The sequence below is a fragment of the Martes martes genome (assembly GCF_963455335.1).
Source record: "Martes martes genome assembly, chromosome: 8".
Taxonomy (NCBI): Eukaryota; Metazoa; Chordata; class Mammalia; order Carnivora; family Mustelidae; genus Martes; species Martes martes.
The window spans coordinates 87,933,844-87,959,283 of record NC_137895.1 but is presented as its reverse complement, the minus strand read 5'-3'; the positions used below and the strand labels follow the sequence as shown (position 1 = coordinate 87,959,283).

Below are 25,440 nucleotides of genomic sequence, written 5' to 3'. Positions count from 1 at the left end.
TTCTACCACGCTGTGTTTGTGGGTGGTGTGGGTGTGCACACCCTGTCTCTCTTTCTCAAACCATCTGAAAGCTGCCAACACTAAGATACTTTGGCTCTAAACACTTTAAGGACCAACTAGGGTTAAGAATATTCTCCTATATAACCTACAGCCTTACCCTTACTGGTAACCCAACTCTACAAGCCACTCAAAACTAGGCCACTTTTCAGAATGTTATTACAAGAGGTTTCTACCCTATTGGATCCAATTCTACCTTTTAATAACAAATACTTCAGTAATAACTCCTTTAACATACACCCAAGTAAAATTAAATGAAAAATATCTTACAGTCGATGTGTAACATAAGTGAAAACATTTTCTCTCTACTCTACCCCAGTAACCTGGGTAGGAGGCACATCCACTAACCTCACCATGGTGGGATTTTACTCCATACACTAAAGCCAGATTTGGTAATTTTTTTCTGAGTCAGATAAACTTTACTTATAAAAAAGGAACAGGCCATAATTTGCCCACTCCTATATTAAATCACTACCAATTTATACCTGTCAGAGGTTAAGGCCGTTTAAGCCCTTTTAAAAACTGCTAAGGCCAGGCAACAAACTCGTAGGGTTGACTGTCCATATACTGCAGCGCCCCTAGTGGCCCAGCCCATGTAAACTAACCGTTAGTAAGGGACAACCAGCAACATCTACAAGAAATTCCCAAGGGTGCCCTAGGGATGTGCTGCCCCGCCCATCAGGTGCCACCCCGCAGGAAACCTGTAATCCAGGAGAATCTCACCTCTCCCGGGGCCGACGGTCTAGTTTTGGCTCATCCAGCTGGCGCTGCAGCTTCTCCTGCTCCTTCTGCAGCCGCTCTTCTACTTCTCGCTCTCTAGCAGCTGTGTCAACAGGCTTTGCCCCTCCAAAGATAGAGGCCGCTCGACTGGACTGGGAGGTGCTAGCAGAGGAATCATCTTCCTTAGGAGTACTCCGAGGCTTTAGATTCAGTTTGGGTCTTTGGGGGGGACCTAAGTTAAATAAAACTCTAAGTAACAGTTTTTCAAAATCACCAGAAGCTGATGGCTCAAAGCCAGATGCCCAGACACAGGTCTAAGGAAATGCCGCATGGGATTCGCAGTATTGGCCTAGCCAACACAGCCAAGGTCAGTCTCTCCACTACCATACCCATGAGGCAGCGCCACACTGAAGGGAAGACTGGGAAAGGTAAACAGTCGTATTACACACAGTGAATCACCACAACTACTATTACCTGCAAGAAATGTCCAATTATGATAAACTTCTGAATGGAAAGTATCTTGGTCAAAATGTGGTCTGGAAGATGGACTACTTCAGGAGGCTAAGAAGAGCTCATGACAGTATCATGGGAAAGACTAGTTCCTACACACTTGTCTCTGTGTAGAATGTAAATCTGACAGTGATTCACAAAGCACTGACCAGCTGATGTAAACGCTAAAGGAATGTGATTTCCTCTTGGATCCAAGCTGTCGGAATCAAAATAAACTTTAGTGTTTCAAGGGAATCGTATTTCTCAAAATCAGTGTTTATCCTTCAGACATACAAAAGATAAACAAGATAAAACCTGCATGTCCCAACCACCCACCTGGCTTAAGTAATAAAACATTCTAAAATCCACACAGAAGGCTCCTGAGTATCTTTCCCCTCACGACATGCCTAGCTGTGTTCTGTCCTCTCATAACCACTATGCTCAAATCTGGGGCTTATCACTCCCATGCAGATCTTTATACTTTTTACTACGGAACACATATATGTATGTATCTGCAAAAAGAGGATCGTTTAGCAAGATTTACAATTTTTATTTTTTTACTTATTTTTTTTTTAAGATTTTATTTCTTTGACAGACAGAGCAAGCAGAAGTAGGCAGAGAGGTAGGCAGAGGGAGAGGGGGAGACAGGCTCCCCGCTGAGCAGAGAGCCCGATGCAGGGCTCGATCCCAGGACCCTGAGATCATGACCTTAGCCGAAGGCAGAGGCTTAACTCACTGAGCCACCCAGGCACCACAAGATTTACATTTTTAAAATACAGGTATGTTAAAGATTTTATTCCTTGACTTGACAGGGAGAGAGAGCCAGAGAGTAAAAGCAGGGGGATTAACAGAGGGAGAAGTGGATCCCCACCGAGCAGGGAGCCTGAAAAGGGGCTCAATCCCAGGACCCCAGGATCATGATCTGAACCAAAGACAGATCCTTAACTGACTGAGCCACCCATGCACCCCAAAATTTAAATTTCGGTAAGGTTTTTTTTTTTTTTTAAAGATTTTATTTATTTGACAGAGATCACAAGCAGGCAGAGAGGCAGACAGAGGAGGTGGGGGAAGAAGGCTCCCTGCTGAGCAGAGAGCCCGATGTGGGGCTCAATCCCACGACCCTGAGGTCATGATCTGAGCCGAAGGCAGAGGCTTAAACCACTGAGCCACCCAGGCGCCCCTCAGTAAGGGTTTTAAGCTGGCAATTTATATAAAACTTCTGAGATACAGCTTTTTTAAAAAAAGGATTTAAGTAATCTCTATATCCTATGAGGGGCTCGAACCCAGAACCCTGAGATCAAGAGTTGCATGCTCCATCAACTGAGCCAATCAGGACCCACCCCCACCCCTGAGATCCACTTTTAATATGTGTAAGTTTGCGAAGGGCCCATTAACTCCCCTTTTATAGGGTAAAACTGGGGATCAGAAAGAGTAACTCATTTAAGCCATACACCTAATATTTGGAAGACCAAAGGATGAAATCTGTATTATCAAACCAACTCTATGTTCCTCCCACTATAGTACACATAACGTCCTTTTTTTCTTCCTCTGATAATTTCCGTTTGTTTCAGCTACTCAAAAAATGGTAAGCACCTACATTACAAATACTGCGCTAAGGCCAGATAGATATATGACAGTTGGGTAGTTTTTAGTTCCTGCCTGCAAGGAGCACAATTTAATGGGAGGATCAGAATAAAAAAAGAGAACACAGTATGCTAAGCTCTACAGAACAGATTTATTCCCCCTGGAAGTTCTTAGACTGGGGCTGTTTGGGGAAGCTTGTGAAGGGCTTCAAAATGGGAACTCCTGAAAGTCTAGAAAACTTAGCAAGCACCTAATGGTAGGTAGCACTAAAGAGGTAAACTACAGGCAGAATAGTGAAGACCCCTGCATGTCGGGGGCACAAACAAATGGCTATCTTTCAGGCCAGGGAGAGACTAGGAGCAAAATAATCTAATTAGCTCTTGTTCTAGAAAGACAATCTGTGCTAGTGTGAAGACAGAATGAGTCAGGGAAATTTGTTAGTAATGTGGGTATAGCAATGAAGTCTGAATAAAACCAGTGGCAGTGACTCTGGAGCTGAGGGGGCAGATCATAGAGGAGGAGGCGCAGGGCAGGATCATCAGAAAAGAGAGATGAGGTGTGCAGTTACTGAGGGAGGGAAGAACGACGTGAGAGAGGAAAAGGTACGAGTCAAGGAGACCCAAAGTCCACACCCAGAACTCCACTTTTCTCTCTAGTAAAGTGGAAAGGAGAAACATTATCTAAACCAGATAGAATTCTTAAGACTGTATAATATCTGTGGGGTGCCTGGGTGGCTCAGTCAGTTAAGTGTCCGCCTTCAGCTCGGGTCATGATGCCGGGGTCCTGGGATGGAGCCCCAAATAGGGCTCCCTGCTCAGTGAGGAACCTGTTTCTTCTTCTTCCTCTGTCCCTCCCCCTGCTTGTGCTCCCTCTCCCTCTCAAATAAATAAATAAAATCTAAAAAAAAAAAGACTGTGATACCTGTGAGAGCACTCAGCTCACTGCTGGTGCAGAGTAAATGCTCAGTGTTAGTATTTCTAGGATGCAGCATGGGAAGAGAAGAAACTGCTAATGGCAATGACAGCAGTGCTTTAAAAATGAATTGTAAGTTTTGTTTAAAAAAAAAAAAACTTGGCACACAGGGCTAACATTGGGATGTTAAGGCTAGGCAAGCTGCTAAAAATAATTAAAGAGAGGGGCGCCTGGGTGGCTCAGTGGGTTAAAGCCTCTGCCTTCGGCTCAGGTCATGATCCCAGGGTCCTGGGATCAAGCCCCACATCGGGCTCTCTGCTCTGCGGAGAGCCTGCTTCCTCCTCTTTCTCTGCCTGCCTCTCTGCCTGCTTGTGATCTCTGTCTGTCAAATAAATAAATAAAATCTTTAAAAAAAAAAAAATAATTAAAGAGAAAAACTGGGTCAGACATCTTAGTTTTTGGATGATACTAATGAAGTCAGATGCAAGTATCAGCCATTTATTGATACTTTTTGAGATTTGTAACACAATAGTTTTCTATGTCATAACACGAGAGACTTAATTTTAGAACAGGTATGCTGATACCTCACCGTTAATTAACAATGATTGTGGAGTAATGGCACCGAAATCACCAACATTCAGTTTTTAATCCTGCTGTGCTAATCACTGCCTAGGAGACCATGTGGCAAATGTTCTCCTTTTCTCGTCTGCATATTCCATCAATTTTAACTGAAAAATCTCTATGCTAAGGCAACTTAGAAGAACTCAACTTTGCTCTATTTCCATTATGTCATCTTTGTCCCATGGTCTTTCTGCTGTGCTCTGCCACACCTTTTATAACATATAAATTCCATCCTGTTTCTAAAACCCACTTAAGGGGTTTGAGACATAACTGAAAATTTTCTAACCAGTTTCTCCAGTGGTCTGCTCTATTAGTAAGCAAAAGAAAATGATTACCTCTATCATCACGCCTATAGTCATCCCGAGAGTAATCATCTCTGGAGCTCCATGACCGATCATCTCGTCTGTCATATCTGTCTTCATAGCGGTCCCCGCCTCCTCTGTAGTCATCATCCCTACGGTACCCACTACCAAATGCTCTTCTGCCACTGCCTATCCTGGAATCGTAGCCTGTAAATATATCCCAAATTATGATCATCACACTGGAGGGAGCAAAGGCAAGAAAGGGGTTCTTGAAAGACAGCAATTTCACTTGGTTGTGTTTTGTAATGACCTCTGTCGTAGTCTCTGCTGCCTCGGTCATCATAGCGATCCCGGCCCCCGTATCGATCCATATCTCGGCGTGGGCCATCACGATACCCGTCCCGATACCCATCGCGGTATCGATCTGAATCATAACGATCTCGATACTCTAGAGAGAAAAAAGACAAGGTAATGTCATTCCCTTTTCTTTGACACCATTAATAGGAAGAAGCTTGATAGCCCATGAAGTCAATTTGATTTCATGAGTTCAGTCACTACTATGCTTATTTTCATGAAAGTAAATCATTTTATGGGATGCCTGGGTAGCTCAGTTGATTAAGAGTCTGCTTTTGGCTCAGGTCATGATCCCAGGGTCCTGGGATCCAGTCCTGCATCAGGCTCCTGGCTCAGTGGGGAGTCTGCTTCCCCACCATAGCCTGCCGCTCCCCCTCTGCACACATAAATATGTAAAATGCTAAAAAAAAAAAAAAAAAAAAATTACTTTAAATCCAAAGTGGGAAAATGTGAACTGAAATAAGTTTTTTTGGTATTTGATTTTAAAAATTTTCTCTGGTTATTCAATAAACATTGCCAAGCTAATAATTTAGGAATTAAGAAAGAGAAAAATCTCTATATATCTCATAATGAATTTCCAGCATTAAAGACTTAGATACACTAGAAGATAAGTGGAATCTGTCTTTTCTGATTGGTTCTAAAGAACCAAAGACCACTTAAAAAAAAGTTAGTATAAGAAAACACACAAACCCCAAAGCTGAGAGGCAAACAAAATGGGAAAAATATGTATGACACAGTACAGCAGATTAACTGGCTATCACCTAAAGAAGAGAAACTGTAATTAACAGGCTGTTTCCCACCACCAAAATGGCGAAGACTAAAAATAAGAGGTACTCTGATATTGGCAAAGTTTAGGGGAATAAGTCGATTCCTCTGCTGCTGCGGAGTCTAAAATAGCACAACCACTCTGAAAGTTATTTCAGAAATATACACTAACAGCTTTAAAATCACGTATACTCTCTGGGCCAACAATTCAATTTCTAGGAATTTATCCTGAGAAAACAACTGGGAATATTATAAAGACACATGTATAAGGAGGCTCACTGCAATATTTTTTTAAAAAAGATTTTATTTATTTATTTGAGAGAAAGGGAGAGAGTGCGTGCGCATATACACGAGCAGAGGTTAAAGTGAGAGTGAGAAGCAGACTTCCCAGTGAGTAGGGAGCCGATGTGGGGTTTGATCCAGGACCCTGAGATCATGAACTAAGCCGAAGGCAGATGCTTAATAGACTGAGCCACCCAGGTGCCCTTGCAATGTTGTTTGTGATACTGAAAAGTGTTGAGTGCACAACCTATGGATTAAATAAATCAGGGGGCATCCATACAAAGCAACCATTAAAAATGGAACAAGAAAAGTACTGACTGTACGTGTTCATGACACTTGAAAACTGTATTTTACACACATACATGAATAACAGTATCACAGGTGCCCAAATACCAGAAATTTGTTTAAGATTGTTGTAGAGCTCAGGTGGCAAACTACACAATGTAATAAGGCATTTATAAAAGGAGGTGGGGGCTAATTAGCTTTGGCTAACTTGCTAGATCTTCCACTTTTCTGAGAAGCTGGAATCCCTATTTTTACATGAAAAAAACCTCAATTCCCAAACATGAATCAATTAAAACAAACAAAAAAACCTTAGCAATATTTTGAGTTTAATAATTTATGCATGCAGACCAAACAAGGATTTTACTTTTACTACTACTTCCTTTAAAACAATGATTTAATTTTGGAAATGATTATCATTTTGTCTACATTCCCTGTTAGCTTAAATTTTAAGTTAAAGGACATGCTAATGTTGGCAAAACAATTATACAAAGGAGAGAATCTAATACAGAATTCAAAAACCAAGAATCAGCCTTGTGTTTATTTTGAAATACGTATCTGATTTCTAGAGCAGAGGAACTATACACTTACTTAGATAATAATAAAATAATAAGCTTGCTCTCACTCAAACAGTTGGCCAGGAAACATACAAATGTCTGCTGAGATTTTTACAGTAACATTTAGTTAACTACCCCCACCCCCAAGTCTTTTATGGGCCTAATACCTGGAATAGGAGTCTCTAAAACCTTGGCAGAGCTGACGTAGGGGCCATCACCTAGTCTCAAAAACTTGGCAGCTTTGTAATTCACATTCACCCTTTCTTGTTATCCATCTTGCTTGCTCAAAGTTCAAGGTTTCTTTTTTTGTTGTTTTTAATTTTATTTATTTATTTGACAGAGAGACAGTAAGAGCACAAGCAGGGAGAGTAACAGAGGGAGGAGAGGGAGAAACAAGCTCCCCACTGAGCAGGAAGCCCCACATGGGGGTTGATCCCAGAACCCTGGGATCATGACCTGAGTGGAAGGCAGACTCCCAATGGAACTGAGCCACCCTGACTCCCCACCCAAGCTCAAGGTTGAGAAAATAGTCCTGTTCTTTAATTCAAAACAGGACCCTTCGTCTGACTGCTTTCTCTTTCAAGAGTCATTTCTTCCAGTTAACAACAGAACCTCTTGCATAAATGTTGACATGAAAGGTAGTGCTCCCCAAGACTTTGCCTGGTCACAAAATCTTAATTGAAAAGTCAGATATAAACTTGATTCCTTCTTCCTTCTCTGACATCTTCTTAGGTTAGGGAGGACTCTTCAAAAACAGAATTCTATCTCTTGGTGCTTCCTCAATTTTATCTGGTACACACCTCACAAGGTGTCTCACAAATTAAAATACTTATGAACTGAGGTTGTTCTTTTTCTTTTTACTTATAAAAATATTTCTAACACACAACGAAGTAACAGACTTATGTACCTGTACTTATTAGCTTTGGGGGATGCCAACAGCTTGCCGTGTTTACTTCAGTTTTTAAATTTAAAAGTAGCAGGTTACAAATATAGCTAAAGGGCTCCCTTTACCCTCACCCAAGCTCATGGTGGTGGTTTGTTACATTACTATGCATACGTTTTTATAATTTACATATTAACACTGTATGACAGTTTTCAAATTTTTACACAATTTTGCCATTTCCCCTCAACATTATAGGTTTTGAATTTCATCTGGATCATTATGTGTATGTTACGTTTCATTATACGGAAAAATTTCTGTCATTTCTTTACTGCATTCGTGTTCTTTCTTCACATATTTCAATAAAGTTGCTGATTTTCCCCATGAAAGTTTTGTCTATCTTTTGTTGGATTTAGGTGGTGTATGTAAAAGTTGTTGATTCACCCCAACTCTTACCTAAGGACATTCTCTATTTCCCTTCTCCTTTCTCTAAACTATAGTTGATTTATTTGAGCACCATTTCTTTCCCCCAGTATAAAGAATGTCCAATGAGGATACAATTTTTGTCTGTTTTGTTCACTGCTATATCCTGAGCTTAGAACACTATTTGGCACATGGTAGACATTTATTATTATTATTCTTTTTAAAGATTTTATTTATTTATTTGACAAAGACAACACAGGAGAGCACAAGCAGGGGGGAGCAGAGAGGGAGAAGCAGGCTCCCCGCTGAGCAGCAAGCCTGACTTGAGGCTTGAGCACAGGACCCTGGGATCATGACCTGAGCCAAAGGCAGACACTTAATGACTAAGCCACCCAGGCGCCTGACATTTATTATTATTATTATTATTATTTTTAAATTTATTTATTTGTTAGAGAGAGAGCGAGCGAGCACAGGCAGACAGAGTGGTAGGCAGAGGCAGAGGGAGAAGCAGGCTCCCTGCCGAGCAAGGAGCCCAATGTGGGACTCGATCCCAGGACGCTGGGATGACGACCCGAGCCGAAGGCAGCCGCTTAACCAACTGAGCCACCCAGGCGTCCCGACATTTATTATTTTTGAAGTGAATGAATTTTCTATTATTTTAAAAGGTATATTAAAAAATTCCATTTTAACTGTTGGCTGCTAGTAATGCAACCAATCTTTTTGTACAATGCTCTTAACCCAGCAATCTTTTTTTTTTTTTAAGATTTTATTTATTTATTTGACAGAGAGAGACACAGCGAGAGAGGGAGCACAAGCTGGGGGTGGGGGGTGGGAGAGGGAGAAGCAGGCTTCCTGCCAAGCAGGGAGCCTAATGTGGGGCTTGATCCCAGGACCCTAGGATCATGACCTGAGCCAAAGGCAGATGCTTAACGACTGAGCCACCCAGGCGCCCCACTAACCCAGCAATCTTTTTTTAAAAAAAAAGGTTTTATTTATTTGACACAGAGAGAGAGAGAGAGAGAGAGAGAGAGAGATCGGTCGAGAGATCACAAGCAACCAGAGAGGCAGGCAGAGAAAGAGAGGGAAGCAGGCTCCCTGCTGAGCAGAGAGCCCGATACGGGGGCTCGATCCCAGGACCCTGAGATCATGACCTGAGCCAAAGGCAGAGGCTTAACCCACTGAGCCACCCAGGCACCCCTTAACCCAGCAATCTTGCTGAACTTTTGTTCCTTTCTTTATAAAAGGTCAGTTGGGTTTCTTTGTAAACAACTGCTCCTATTTTTTTTATTATTTTTTTTGGAGGGGCACAGAGGTAGAGAAACAATCTTAAACAGGCTCCACGTCCAGCATGGACCCTGGCAAGATGCTGGATCTCATGACCCTGAGATCATGACCTGAGCTGAAACCAAGAGTTGAAGGTTAACTGAGCCACAAAGGTGCCCCTAAAACTGTTTCTCAAAAGAGAGAGAAATCTTGATTTATTCTTTATCTGGCAAGGTCTTTTTTTTTTTTTAAAATTACAAACTTATCAAATTCTTTTGCCTCTATCAATTCCTTTGGGTATTATAAAATTTTGGGGGGGTATACTGCTCCCTCCCTTTATACTTATGTGGTCATTTACATTCATATACTTATCCTATTACAAAGTCCCCAGAACACAGAAGAAACTCACTTGATAAAAATGAACTTACTGTCTCCAAAACTATCATCACCTCTCCTCGGCGGGTAGTCATCGAAGCTGTCTGTGGCAGGACGTGCCCTCCAGTCTGTATCTGTTTTGTCAGAATCCCGATTTCTATCTCGGCCAAAAGAACGATCATCCCTGTCTATAGATATAAATTTAAAAACCACAAGTTAGCACACAAAAACTTCTGCCTAGTATTTCTCACACACCCAGACCCCACCCCCGATAGACTGGATAAATGAATCAGGCCCTTCTTGTTCTGCTAGGTACACCTCATCTATTTATTACGTATTCGTGTTCACCCAGATCAATCAGGGTTTCCCCTCTTCAATACTATCAGTGCTCTGGGCAGATCATTCTTCACTGTGGGGAGCTGCCCTATGCATGTCCTATGATCGACCACAGGATTCTACCCAGTAGGGGTCAGCAGTACTCCCCAGTTCTGATAACTCTAGATGTCTCCACGCACTGATAAACACCCCCTGTGGGGAAAAATCATCCTTAGTCGAGAACGAGTGCTCTCGTTTCAGGCAGGCCTACTGCTCTCCAATTCTATGAAAATTTTCTGGGAAAGGGTGCCTCTGCTTTGTCATCTCAGGACCAAAACAAAACAGGAAGATTTCTATCAGCTTTCTTACCTTTATCCTGTGCTTGATCAGCAACGTCCACTCGAATTCTCCTGTTACCTAGAGACTGAGAGCATAGGACCACATTAACCAACCTTTTGCCCCATTATGCACAAATCCCATGAGTGACCTTGAACGTCTGGGCATAGCAGAAGCACTGGGGGAAGGAAGATAAAGGAAAAACACTGTAATCTAGCCAACACTCCAATTTGTTGGCTAAAGAATCCTTTATAAAGACTTGAAAACTGAAATAACCCCTTAAAATTAACAAATTTAAATTGGGCTTATATCAACATCACATCAATTATCTTACTGTTTTTATAAAGCTATATTTCACAAAATATGCCTTTTAACTATCAAAGGCAATTTATCAAGTGTAATAAACTGAAAATAATTCCCAGGCAACTAGCTAATAAAAGGCATATTTGGGTCCAGAACAATGATTCATTCAGACATTTGTGGAGCTCCTACTATGCACAGCAAAGGTGCAACAAGTTCTTCCACTCAATATTACCTTTGGATAAATCAGTTTGATAAATCAGTTCCTCCAGGACACCCTCTGACTTCCCCTTCCCACATCATTATTTATACACTTTGAACCCAATTAATTCTACTGCTGATTTTTCCTCATTTCACAGTAGAATCTACAGCTGAAGAAGGGTAACAGCCAATTTTAGTTGAAAACACCCGGAATTATATTAAATGCCACTATGATGCAATCTCTAGAAACAAAGTAACTCCTAAGTCTGGACCATGACAGCATTTACATAATAGACAATTCAGTAAACTTCAAATAATAAAACTGTATGGTATTCTTCCCCTTATCCAGCCTGATGTTAAAAATTAGTAAGGTTAATAAAACCTGAAAATGATCTGAGAAGAAAAAACTTTGGAACAACTTTAAGCTTTTCATGTATTTCATTTTTTGTAATTTACTTCAGATTATCATGGTTGTACTCAATTACGAGAAAGGAGGAATACTGATCTCAATCTCGTCAAATGGCAGATCTGGACCATAGAGTTTTGGCACAAATGGCCCTGGAAACTGCCTTCTCAAGAAACAGTTAAGGGGTTTCTGGAATTAAAAGAGGAAAAAAAAGCCCCTTTCTTTCCCAGATAGAATTAGTTTGATTTTTAGTCACTAGAGGTTAAAAAACAAAACAAAACACAAAAGCAGGTCTTATACTAGAAACTTCCATAACTAACAGGTAATTAAATCTTTAAAGTATCCTGCTTGGGCTAGCTTAAGGATCACTGCATGGCAGAAATTACTCAAGTAACTTTAATTTGTCAGATTTAATCCCTGTATCCCCCTAATGTATTAATAGCTCAATATCCTCTCCCTACTAATCTCCTGTGTGTCTGGAGAGAAAAATATCTATGGGCAATGTTAAAAAGCAGAAGCACTAAATGTTGATTGTCATTTTCCTGCAGGAGATTCCTAGGAAAATGTATTACAAATGACATTCAACTGAGAAATGTTTCCAAACTCTCTTAAAATTATCAAAAACACTGTTAACTTCCCTGAAAACCAGATAATGCCTTTAACACTAAACTGATTAACATCATTTTTCTATTTGCTTTGATCTGGTCAGATTATTTTAAAAAGCAAAGCCATTAAAAAAAAAAAAGGCAAAGCCATGAGAGTTGAGACAAAGCTGTGAATGAATGAATGAGAGCTTCTATTAAAGACTTGGTTGTGGTGGGTTTCTTCCATTATTTTCCACCAGAGTACCTCCCTGAGTTATTGGAGCCTACTGAATTTGCTAAAGCAAAATGAGACCTGCTAGATTTTTGAATGTCAGGTGTTACACTGTGCTTTTCTTTGTAGATATTACAACAATCTTTGAAATAGCTAGTGACCCAACCAAAAATATATTGATAAATGTTAAGACTGGTTAGCTCCCACCTCAAACTCCCCACCTTCTTTTCTTTTCTTTACCTCTTCGTTGAGGCTCAGGGCACTGAGCAAAGAATCCAGGTCCTCAAACTCGGCATAACCAAAACCTTTCAACCTCTCTGGATTGCTGGGTTCACGAGGTAAACGCACTGCACTGATCTGAAGGAGTAAAGAAACATATTTCCCAATTGAGTGTTCTTGTTCATTTGTCTCCCCCCCCCCCAAACCACTGCATATGCAGTGAATTTCTCTGAAGCACACACAAGAACTGGGACATTTGGGTGGCTGAGTCCATTAAGCGCTTGACTCTTAATCTCAGGGTTGTGAGTTCAAGTCCCACAATGCACTCTACGCTGGGCCTAGAGCCTACTTAAAACAAAAAAACAAACCACAAGAACCTGGCTGTCTCCAGAAGGAAAACCGGTGCAAAGGGACAGAAGACTGACTTCGCTGTAAGCCATGGAACCTTTCCCATTTGAATAATATGAATTTAACCCTTAAAAAACCCAAAACACAAAAAAAATGAACATGAGTTCAGGGTAGTCCTTGCATCCCTGACTTTTGCCTCATTCTACAAGTCAAGTTTTCAGTTGTTTTTCAATAAAAATCAACTATCCATTCCACAATTAGTTTATTTTAGTCATCTCTTCATGCCTATATTATAGTTGGTTTTATTTTTTTAAAGGATTTTATTTATTTATTTGACGGAGAGAAAGAGAGAAATCACAAGTAGGCAGAGAGGCAGGCGGTGGTGGTAGGGGAGGGAGCAGGCTCCCTGCTGAGCAGAGAACCTGATGCAGGGCTCGATCCCAGGACCTTGATTTCATGACCTGAGCCGAAGGCAGAGGCTTAACCCACTGAGCCACCCAGGCACCCCCTTATAGTTGGTTTTAATACATATTTCCAATTCTATTTCAGAAATTCAACTCTCTGTTTCTGCCAGGTTTCTAGGCAGTATACTTCTTGGAGACCTTACCTGAGAAATGTTACTATTTTCATATATTAACAATAGCTTGGCTGAATCAAACAATGGATTGTAAACCCCTATCAGGCCTATCTCTTCTGTTGAGTTCTAAGACGGCAAAACTGGTGAACTCTTAGTCTTAAAGCACAGAAAAAATTTACTCTAACCTGGTTTTGAGGTTACCCTGTGTTTTCTAATTGCAGGACTCCTTCAAGTTTCCTAAAAAAGCTTTCCCTGGCCCTAATTTGTATTTATTATTTACAACAGGTATGTACTCTTCATTTCCAATTTTAGGACCATTTCCAAATACTTTTAGCTATTTTCTGGCCAGCTTTTTGATGGCTTCCATATATTTTCTTACCCTTTTACTTCAATCCCTCGGTATTTTGCATGTATTCAAGTTATATTCTTCTGCAACACGGATGTAATACTTTTCTCTGTCTCCCATGACACAGATTTTGCTATAGCCTCTTTTAAATTATAGTTTAAGCCACCTCTTCAATAGAGCAGGAAAAGGAAGAAAATATGAAAGAAGTAGTTCCAGACCAATTCTAGAGCATTAACAGTGAGAAGCCTAAATGGGCCAGAGGTTATTCAACACTACACAGAAGAGGCCAAGAAAGTGAAATAAAAAAGAGGTCAGCCTTCTAGTTGTACTACAAATTCGTATAGAGAGGAGATTTATAGGTGGCAGTCAAAATATAATCACACTGTGGGGTGCCTAGCTCACTCAGTCAGTAGGGCATGGGACTTTTTTAAAGATTTTATTTATTTTAGAGAGAGACAGAGAGAGAGCAGCATTCAAGCCAGGGCATAGGCAGAGGGAGAGAATCTTCAAGCAGACTTCCTATTGAGCACAGAGCCTGACATAGGGCTCAATCCCATAACCCATGAGATCGCGGTGCCAGCTGGAACCAAGAGTCAGATGCTCAACTGACTGAACCACCTAGGCACCCTGAGCATGTGACTCTTGATCTCAGGGTTGAGTATGAGCCCCACACCGGGTGCCGAGATACTTAAAAAATAATAAAAACAAAACAAAACAAAAAACACACAACAACGAAACCACCACCAAAAAAGCTACCCGTAAGTTGGTAGCCCAGTGCAGAGAATAGACTCTATGGAGTCAAAAGCAAAGTAAGAGTGAAGGAGACAGCAGATCTTTAAAGGAAACACACTTTTTTAAGGGGGGGGGGGGTAAACTCTACTCCCAATATGGGGCTCAAACTCACCACCCTGAGATCAAGAGTCACATGCTCTACTGATTGAACCAGCCAGGCACTCCAAGGAAATGTACTTTTTAATGTGTTCCCACTGGCTAAAACTCTGGAGAAAACCCAAAAGGACTGGAAATTGTGACTCATTCTGATTTTTTAAGTCTTAAGTACCTTTCTTTAAGATTTTGTTTTTTAAATAATTCCTACCCCCCAGTGTGGGGCTTGAACTTACAACCCAAGATCAAAAGTCGCATGCTCTACTGACTGAGCCAGCCAGGTGTCCTAAATATTTTTATTTATTTTTTAAAAACATTTTATTTATTTATTTGACAGAGAGTGAGCATTAAGTAGGGGAGCAGCAGGCAGAGAGAGAGGGAGAAGCAGACTCATTGCCGAGCTGGGAGCCCAATGCAGGGCTCAATCCCAGGGCCCTGGGATCATGACCCGAGCTGAAAACAGATGCTTTTTATTTTTTTTTTTAAGATTTTATTTATTTGTTTGACAGAGAGAGAGACAGAGCGGGAGAGGGAACACAAGCAGGGGGAGTGGGAGAGGGAGAAGCAGGCTTCCCACTGAGCAGGAAGGCTGAGGCGGGGCTTGATCCCAGGACCCTAGGATCGTGACCTGAACCGAAGGCAGCCGCTTAACGACTGATCCACCCAGGTGCCCCTGAAGACAGATGTTTAATGGACTGAGCCACCCAGGCACCCCATGTCCTAAGTATTTTTTTAAATCAAAGTTTGGAAAAAGGACTTCTCCTGAGGACCTGTATACTCACTTTTCCATCTTTCTGGAATCTTCTAGATCGGCATTCCAAACATCCTCCCTTACGCTTTTTAAGCATGCCTATAAACACTGTGAATTCCACTATATGTGGCACCAAGCTCACAGAACCTTTAATACATTTCAGCATACTCTTGTTAGTATAAATTACACATTTTCCAGTTAAAGGTATTCATATTCAAAATTAAAAAGTGATTTTGATAGAAGCCTGAGTGTCATTAACAGAATTGAGTTCAGATAAACTTTCTGCCTTACAACCTGACTGGGTTATTATTATTATTACTTTTTGAGTAATCTACATGCCCAATGTGGGACTCAAATTCATGACCCTGAGATCAAGGGTTGCATGCTTCACTGACTGAGCCAGGCAGGTGCTCCTGGGTCTATCACTTATAAGGGCCTGTTTCTCCCTCTGCTTGTGTGCTCTCTCTCTGACAAACAAACAGATAAAATCTAAAAAAGAGTGTGGGACAAGAACATTCTCAAAGGGCCTAAACACCCGTTTCTTCCACATCTAGATTCAATCTCAGACTCCTTCCTAGCTTAGAAATTCAGAGATAGTCACAACCAGTATCTCTCTCTCCATATCTAGTTAATATCTAGTCACTCTCCATATCTAGTTAATTGCCTTAACCCTTTATACTTACATTTAATCCTCTAAAGAATTCCTTAATGGATTCTTCTGTCACATCATAGGGCAGGTTCCCTAGAAAAGCAGTATAGGGTGGCGATTTCGGAAGACGGCTCCGGTCGATATTGGGTTCCCGAGCAGCCCGTGGAGCAGTAGGCAGGATAGAACGGTCAATTGGAGGTGCCCTATACACATCGTCATCATTACTGTGCCAAGTGGTTGAAACTAGGATAGGAAAGTGAACAGAAGAAATTAGAGCTAACTTCCCTTACTGCTGTTGTAGACTAAGAGAATCCATGCTAACTGCCAAGGATTAAATAAGCTACATCAGGAAAGAACTGTAAAGTGCCCTTGGTTAAGTCCCTTTTTATCTAAGAGAAAGTGCTTCTGAAATGTCAGCATCAGGCTAGCAATGCAAAAAGACTCAGTATTCACTGCCTCTTGGTTTTGAAGTATTTTGAGGCCTTTAAAGGGCCAGGCTTTTGTTAACAATATCATGGTAACTCTCATTCCTTATGCAGCAAAGAAAAAGAAAAGTATCAAGTACCTATGAATGTTAGGATGAGCCAGGTATTTTATATTCATTATATTCCAGCTTATCTTTTTCCTAACCCTGTGAGATTGTTCCCACTGTACAGAAATGGAAATGCAGATTTCAGGAATATTCAATAACTTGCCCAAGATCACAAAGATGGCAGAGCAGTAGATGATAATCTTAGTAGAGGCAGGACTCAAACCCTCACAGTCCAAATGTATTTAAACACTGCTGACAACTCTCACATTCCTAACTTTTTAGGTGGACAGTGTTTTCTTAATGGTTTATCCTCCTCTTAAAAATGAAACAAAACAAACACAATTCTGTCCCATTCCTCAGACCATTTTTGTTTATCCATGAATTCCTAGAAAACAGCTCCCAGAACAAATTATCCCTTGACTCTGAACATAAACAGCTTATAGATTACATGTATCAGGACGTCATAGAATTTTAGTAATCTAGTCTTCAACTTTTGAAATGAAAATGAGGGTTAAATTAATACCTTGAGAAAAGCCTGTTAATAAGAGCCAGAACTAGTACTAAGCTCTCCTGAATCACTTCAGTCCCTAATCATCAACTTACAGCCTGAACCTAAAAATTCTATGGAATACACAAATATAAGACTCAGTGTTCTATAAAATGAGTGAGTTCCTTTCAGATTACAAGTGTGAACCATTACTATGGAATGGGTTTGGCCTCGAAGAGAAGGAAAACTCCAAGCATGATGGGGGGAAAAAAATTACCATCTCCTTCCAGGTCATCTGTTTCATCAGCCCAGCTGACTGGTTTGGGGACATAGGTGCTTCCTCCCCCAGTCCCTCCATCCTCAGCCAGGAAGTCTGTTAGGGAGATAGTTTTCCCCTTCTTATTCTTCTTTTTTGCTGTTTCAAAAAGGCAAAAGAAAGACTGTCATTCCTTGGGTATTAAAGAGTTGTACAGTGCACTACTGTTAAAGAAACCAACATAAAGGGCCACCAAAGGATGTAATGGTATATTACACAAATATAAATAAGGACAAAGCACAACATCCTGGCACAGCAAGAAAACCCAAAACTGACAAAATAAACTGTTTATGTACGGGAAAGGGTCTAGAAAGATTTCAACATTAAGACTGGGGTGGGGGTCAACTTTTTAATTTCTACTATATTCACTCATATATCATGGGAAATTTTTTATTTAGTAACTACTTGTGTTTAAGATAGGTGGCTATATCCATTACTCCTGGTATACAAAGAACTAAAACAAAACTCCCACCCCTAATAACATTCTTTTTGGCATTTATGAGGATTGTAAAATGATCACATGAGGCAGGAATCATTACTATCAATTTACAGAAAAGAAAACTAACTCTCAGAGAGGTTAAATGACTAGCCTACAGTTACAGAGATATTAGATAGCAGAGCTAGAATTAAACCCAGGGTTTTGGATACCAAATCTAGAGCTCTTCCCACAGGAGCCCCAGACTCTAAGCTTGTTATTAGTTCTATGGAAGAAGGGGGGGTATCATAACCATAGTAAACTGTGTTACTGTCATTTGAAAGTGTTCACACAATAAGACTCTACACAGAGCTGGCTCTTCCTGCTCTCTATGGAAAAAAATTCTCTCCTTCCCTACCCTAACACCACACATGAAAAGGAGATAGGGTATGGAAGGGAAAACATGAGACCCTAAGAACCAACACGTATGAAGGTTTTCTATGGTTATGAAAGCTTTACACATTTCCAAATGGCTCTCTCTAGTGGCCTGACCTCGGGTCTTTAATTATCTAGTTCTCAGGACTTTTTCCTGAGACGGCTCCAGTCAGCAGCTACAGAGAAGAGCAGAAAGGACTAACTGAGGTTCTAAAACTTGCTCCTGAGAGCAGCCCCTACATGATAAGAAAAAAGCAAGCAGTTTTGCTGTAACAAAGACCAGTTTTGTGGCTTTTATAATCCTAAGTTCTCCTCCATGTTCCAATTCTCATCTAATTTTCAACCCAAGAAGACTAAGAATTTGTAACATGATGCAACCATTTAACTGAAGGTTCCTTTCTCACCAGGACCCTTTCTTTTAAAATCCAACTTTCAGGAGGAGCCTGGGTGGCTCAGTCCGTTAAGTGGCCAACTCCTGATTTCTGCTCAGGTCATCATCTCCAGGTGGTGGGAATGAGCTCCTCATCTTTGGGCTCTGCACCCAGCAGGTATTCTCTCTTTCCCTCAGTCCTCCCCACTTGATTATTTTTTTTTTAAATTTTATTTATTTATTTGACAGAGAGAGATCACAAGTAGGCAGAGAGGCAAGCAGAGAGAGGGGGAAAGCAGTCTCCCCACTGAGCAGAGAGCCCGATGCAGGACTCGATCCCAGGACCCTGAGATCACGACCGGAGCCGAAGGCAGCAGCTTAACCCACTGAGCCACCCAGGCGCCCCAGTCCTCCCCACTTTAAACGAACAACAAAACACCCAACTTTCTGGAAATAAAGATGACTTGCTTGCTATGAATGTTATGAACACACTAAGAACCTGGAGCATATGGTCTCAATGAGCTGACCAAATGAACTTGGCTGCAAATAATATGGAGAAAGATGGTACTGAATGTAGTCTTCATGATTCTTTGAAGTGACTTATTACCAGTCCTACTCTGAAATTCTGATTAACCAGGTTATACTTTGGATCTATTCTATGCTTTGAAAGAAAGCAGTAATGCAGAGGTTGGGTCCTACGGCATTGATACTGCCCCTAGGTTTTTTTTTTTTTTTTTTTTTTAAAAGATTATTTATTTATTTATTTGACAGAGATCACAAGTAGGCAGAGAGGCAGGCAGAGAGAGTAGGGGGAAGCAGGCTCCCCGCTGAGCAGAGAGCCGATGTGGGGCTCGATCCCAGGACCCTGAGATCATGACCTGAGCCGAAGGCAGAGGCTTTAACCCACTGAGCCACCCAGGCGCACCTACTGCCCCTAGCTTATATGCAAAAGCCTAGGAGAAATTTAATAAGTGAACACAAACAAGACACAGAGCCAGCCTCTGAGGTTGAATGCTCACAGTGTACAGGCTTATTTTCACCTTTTCCACATCCTCTAATTCAACATAATGGGGACTAATATGATGCTAGCTAGAGATCCTTACCCTCATGGGGCTTAACCCAGTATCCAAAGCTAATACCCAATTATTGATCTGTCTAGTCACCGGGGAAATAAAAACAGAACTGATGGCTAGTCCATACAATGAGGTGAAGTTCAACATAAAAATAATAATTTGATAAGGCATCCCTGTCCCCTTCGTCCTATGTAAGTATCTATTACCAAAAAGAGCAGAATCTGGAACTAACCTGTCTTTGGTCTGATTTTGGCTTATACCAACTTTCTAGATCAGGGTTTCTCAAATTGTATCCCTTAATTTTTTTTTTAAACCCCGGACTCTTGACCAACAAATTTTCCTCTCCTTTAATGTTACTGGAACTTTCAAAATAATAAACTAAACATCATAACTTAAAAAAAAAAAAAAAAAAAAGAGGCACTAAAGCATTGTTTGTTCAGAATGTCTTTTTAAAACACATATCTTGGGGCGCCTGGGTGGCTCAGTGGGTTAAAGCCTCTGCCTTCGGCCCAGGTCATGATCCCAGGGTCCTGGGATCAAGCCCCACATCGGGTTCTCTGCTCAGCGGGGAGCCTGCTTCTTCCTCTCCCTCTGCCTGCCTCTCTCCCTACTTGTGATCTCTCTGTCAAATAAATAAAATCTTTAAAAAAAAAAAAAAAAAAAAAAACACATATCTTCAGCTCTTTGGGGCCTGCCGTGGAAACAAGATGACGAAGGGGACGTCATCGTTTGGAAAGCGTCGCAATAAGACGCACACGTTGTGCCGCCGCTGTGGCTCGAAGGCCTACCACCTTCAGAAGTTCACGTGTGGCAAATGAGGCTATCCTGCCAAGCACAAGAGAAAATATAACTGGAGAGCCAAGGCTAAAAGACGAAACACCACTGGGACCGGTTGAATGAGGCACCTAAAAATTGTATACCGCAGATTCAGGCATGGATTCCGTGAAGGAACAACACCTAAGCCCAAGAGGGCAGCTGCTGCAGCATCCAGTTCATCTTAAGGATTTCAATGATTAGTCACAATAAACATCGTGGTTTAAATAAATAAATAAATAAATAAAAACACATATCTTCATTTCTCCTCTGATTCTGTTGCCGTCTCATCCAAAAACTTCTGAGAAATCACGGGATGATGGATGATCTTCATTTAAAGATAAAATTCTTTCACAAGATCTGTAACTTACGTTTTTTAAAATCTAGCAGCAGCAATAACTTAGTACAAATAGAAACAGATTTAAAGGAAATAGCCCTTAGGAAAATCAGTAAACTAAAGTGGATGCCAATGTTTGTTCCACTCTATTTTACTCGAATAACTGAGAAATGATGTTATCTAAATCCTCCATGCCCTTTGCTACTCTAGAATCTAGGCCCATTACATGTTTAGGATTTCAACAGTCTTCTCTGGATTAAGGAAAGCATTGTTTAATGTTCCAGGTTTATCAATTCCTTGCCACATAATCTAACTGGTCCAACTCTTTAACTTCCTTTAAATCTGATGTGAATTGGTTAAAAAGTTTAACCAACCACTTCATGTAACAAACGGTAAATATCTCAATTATTTAAGGTCAAAACCACATGGACTAAGGGAAAATGCACACATATCCCAGGAATTTTAAATCCTCTGATTTAGTTACTACTGCAACTTACTGAACAAGTAGCAGGTATTTGTGAAGCTTTTTATATACTTGTATAGGTTAAATAAGAGTTTAAAAGATAGCATTTTCAAAAACTTTTAAGTCTACAAATCCTTAAACGAGAGACAAAACACCTGTGGTCCTTAATAAACTGGGTTTTTTACAACTAATACCAGCTTAACTCTTTATAGTTTCTCAACTTTCGCACCATTGACATTTTAGGCTGGGTCATTCTTTTATTTATTTATTTTTTAAAAGATTTTATTTATTTATTTGATAGGTAGAGATCACAAGCAGGCAGAGAGGCAGGCAGAGAAAGAGGAGGAAGCAGGCTTCCTGCTGAGCAGAGAGCGCCTGATGCGGGGCTCCATCCCAGGACCCCGGGATCATGACTCCAGCCGAAGGCAGAGGCTTTAACCCACTGAGCCACCCAGGCGCCCCAGGCTGGGTCATTCTTTGTTGTGCAGGGGCTGTCCTGTGCACTGTAGGATGTTTAACAGCATTTCCAGCCAGTACCAAAACCCCCACCCTGCTGTGACAACCAAAAATGCCTTCAGACACTGTAAATGACTCCTCTGTGGGTGAGACAAAATTGTCTCCTGGTTGAGAACCACTGGTTTAAGTGGTGGTTTCACATCAATACATAAAAGGACAAATAAAAAGGGATGTTAGCCCTATATAAAACACACTACTGGAAGTGGCTGCAATAAACTGAGTCTTCAGGATTTATTAGGCTGCAGTATATAAAAAATAGAGGGTTCATTTAGTTTTCTTAGAACGTTTTCCTGTTACCACTGTACTTTATTAGCAATAAAAGCACCAACTGTCAGATACTGAAGTGACAAAATCTATGGACTGGCTACTAGATCTTAATTTCAAAAGAACTTTTTTTTTTAAAAAAAGATTTTATTTATTTATTTGACAGAGACACAGCGAGAGAGGGAACACAAGCAGGGGGAGTGAGAAAGGGAGTGGCAGGCTCTCTGCTGAGCAGGGAGTCCCATGCAGGGCTGGATCCCAGGACCCTGGGATCATGACCTGACCCAAAGGCAAACACTTAAGGACTGGACCACCCAGGCGCCCCAGGACACTTAAAAAAAAAAAAAAAAAGATTTTATTTATTTATTTGAGAGACAGCACAAGAGGTGGAAGGGTCAGAGGGAGAAGCAGACTTCCTGCTGAGCAGGGAGCCTGAAGTGGGGCTCAATCCCAGGACTCTAGGATCATGACCTGAGCCAAAGGCAGACACTTAACGGACTGAGCCACCCAGGTGCCCCTCAAAAGGACACCTTAAAGCACCATTAGCAATAAAGCTTATTTGTACAATGCATCCCTACTTCTGTATCTTTAGCTATTATTTTATTTAGGAAGGAGAATTCACAAAGCTCTTAACAATCAGAGGGGACTGTGTCAAAACTTAAGTTTCTTCATTTTAGATCTTGCCAAACTAAGTCCCACTTATTTTACAGGATTACCAATTCTTCTGAATGTTAGTATCTAACGGGCTAAAAAGTTAGAAAGTATCATAAAAACCTGTACATGATTGCAGCAGCATTATTCATAATAGGCAAAAACTGGAAACAACCCAAATTTCCATCAAATGATGAATGGATAAATAAAATGTAGATGTCCATACAATAGACTTCGCAATAAAAAGGAACAGAGCACCCATACATCCCATAACATGGACGAACCCTGAAAAAATGTTTATGAAAGAAGCTAGTAACAAAAGTCCACATGCTGTATGATTTCATTTATATGAAATGTTCAGAATAGGTAAATACAAAGAAACAGATGGGCGGGTGGCAGAAGAAATGACTTCTAATGGGGCAAGACATTTCTTTCTGGAAAGTGAATCCTGCCAAATCCTCCAGAATTAAAAATGAATTAATGATCAACAAGTATTTCCTTAAGGAAACAATATGGTCTGTATAAATACAATGAGCCCAACCAGAGTGCCTAGAACTAGACTAATTATGCTGCCCCCTTTTGTTTTTTTTTAAGATTTTTAAAAATTTATTTGACAGAAAGAGAGAGAGCACAAGTAGGCAGAGCGGCAGGCAGAGGGAGAGGGAGAAGCAGGCTCTTTGCTTAGCGGAGAGCCCGATGTAGGGCACAATCCCAGGACCCTGGGGCCATGACCTGAGGCAAAGGCAGATGCTTAACCAACTGAGCCACCCAGGCACCCCTATGCTGCTCTTTAGAGCCAAGCCATGAGGTTTCATACAATGCAATACCATGGTGTCGACAGGTCTCACCGTTAGTGCTACAGCTGAGCACAGTAGAGAATAAAACCAAGTCAGAATATGCTCCAACACCTTGACCCACCAGTTTAGTTCCATGACCCAACTTCTTCAACTTGATGTAACTGGAGAAAAAGGCCATACTGCCTTCCCCTTACCTTTCCATACTCAATTTGTTCATTTACATAAAAAATATAAAACAAGCACCCAACACACATCATGCTAACCACTACAAAAAGTACTTGGACCTTCTCGGTAAGAGAAGAGCTATAAAAATTCAAAACTGACTCTGGTGTGGATACTTGTTAGTGGCATACACATACTTAGAAATACGCACTTGGGGGGTACCTGGGTGGCTAAGTTGGTTAAGTGATTGCCTTCAGCTCAGGTCATGATCCTGGAGTCCCAGGACTGAATCCTCCATCGGGCTCCCTTGCTTCTCCTGACACGCCCCCCCACTCCCCGTCATGCTCTCTCTTTCAAGTAAACAAATAAATAAATAAATAAATAAAATCTTTAAAAACAAAAAACCAGTATGTTCTACTTCTGGGCAGCAGGGGAAACTTTATGTGAAAAGCATATAATAAAACTCTTTTAAACTATAAGGACCAGCAATGTATGAAAACAACTGTTGGATACTGTCCTCTCCCCATGAAAATAATCAAACGAGATGCCACGTATGACATTTTGAAGCGCTATGCAAATGAAAGGCCTTCTGTGCATACCAGCACTATTTTCCAATTTGAAAGCGTTTGTCTAAAAAAATGTTAACCTGTATCAAAGACATTTGATTCCCTTTAAGTAAGCAGTTCAGTAGCCTGCTCTGGGATACTTTCAGTTCTTGAAAATCAGTAATGGGTCAACTGGATTACTGGTATTGCTGCAAAGAATTTTTCAGTTTCATTTACAAGAGTATTGTTAAGTTCTATCATGTATTTTCACTGAGAAAATATAAGATCAACTTTCAACAAGATACTGGGCACCATCAATAGGTATTTGAAAATATATGAAGAATTTTACAGTCTCATTAACACAGCCAAATCTGGGAATATTGGCCACTGAACAAAATCAATGAGATTGGAAAAGATTTAAATGGGAAAAGAAGTTTGATAAATCCCAAATTCCTCAAAGGCAGACTGTCAGATGTAACCTTGTACTCTAATACTATCAGTGTCCCTTACAACAATGTAGTAAGTCCCTTACTACAATGCTAAGATTTATGGAACCAAAGTAAAGAAAAGAGATGAGGGGCTCAAAGGGGGTAGAGTAAATGTGGAAGAGCAGGAGAAGGGGACATCAAGCAAATCCCTTTAACCAGTCCTGATTTCACTCAGTTCTGTAAAATGAAGGGCACAGACCGCCTAAGTGTTTTCCACCCTTAAAAATCCCACAAATTATAGTGAAAAGGGAATGCAGGCTTTTCACTAAATTATGGCACTAAGCCGTCAAGACAGCAAATCCAGGCCTAATAAGTACCCTACACATGATAACATGGAAGCCAACCTTGCTATTTCCAAGTTGATAATGGAGGGCAGTCAGGAGTCTCAAAGATTTTGACCTTGCTCTGCAACCTGCAGCTATGTGACCCTTGCCAAATTAATTTCATCTTTCTCATCTGGGAGATACCACCATCTGCCTACATTATCTCAGAGGATCAAATGAGACAACATACACACAAGAGCCTGGTCAACTGTCAAGCGCCACACCAATGAAAGGTATCATGTTCAAATGCACCTCAACTCCTTCAACGTTTTTCAAGAACATACATAATTCTTAGTCTCCTCCTATGTAACAGAGGAAATAAATTCTTTTTTTTTTTTTAAAGATTTTATTTATTTATTTATTTGACAGAGAGAGAGAGAGAGACAGAGAACACAAGCAGGCAGAGAGGCAGGCAGAGAGAGAGGAGGAAGCAGGCTC

The 25,440-nt window shown here is 40.8% G+C and overlaps 1 protein-coding gene and 1 pseudogene across 5 annotated transcripts in view; one reads left to right on the top strand and one right to left on the bottom strand.

Moving 5' to 3' along the window:
• The window catches only part of EIF4B (eukaryotic translation initiation factor 4B), a 33,056-nt gene that overhangs the window by 6,010 nt on the left and 1,606 nt on the right, over positions 1-25,440 (bottom strand). For all 4 annotated transcript variants that reach the window (XM_080811119.1, XM_080811120.1, XM_080811118.1 and 1 more), the window contains exons 2-9: positions 17,312-17,449; positions 16,050-16,258; positions 12,481-12,597; positions 10,551-10,605; positions 9,920-10,054; positions 4,996-5,133; positions 4,719-4,892; positions 781-1,009 (exon numbers count right to left, since the gene is read on the bottom strand). In XM_080811119.1, the coding sequence (XP_080667245.1) occupies positions 781-1,009; positions 4,719-4,892; positions 4,996-5,133; positions 9,920-10,054; positions 10,551-10,605; positions 12,481-12,597; positions 16,050-16,258; positions 17,312-17,449 (1,195 nt within the window). The remainder of the gene's footprint in view (positions 1-780; positions 1,010-4,718; positions 4,893-4,995; positions 5,134-9,919; positions 10,055-10,550; positions 10,606-12,480; positions 12,598-16,049; positions 16,259-17,311; positions 17,450-25,440) is intronic.
• Positions 20,351-20,644, top strand: LOC308348403 (large ribosomal subunit protein eL37-like; annotated as a pseudogene). The gene has a single exon. The product of its transcript is annotated as a large ribosomal subunit protein eL37-like (transcript).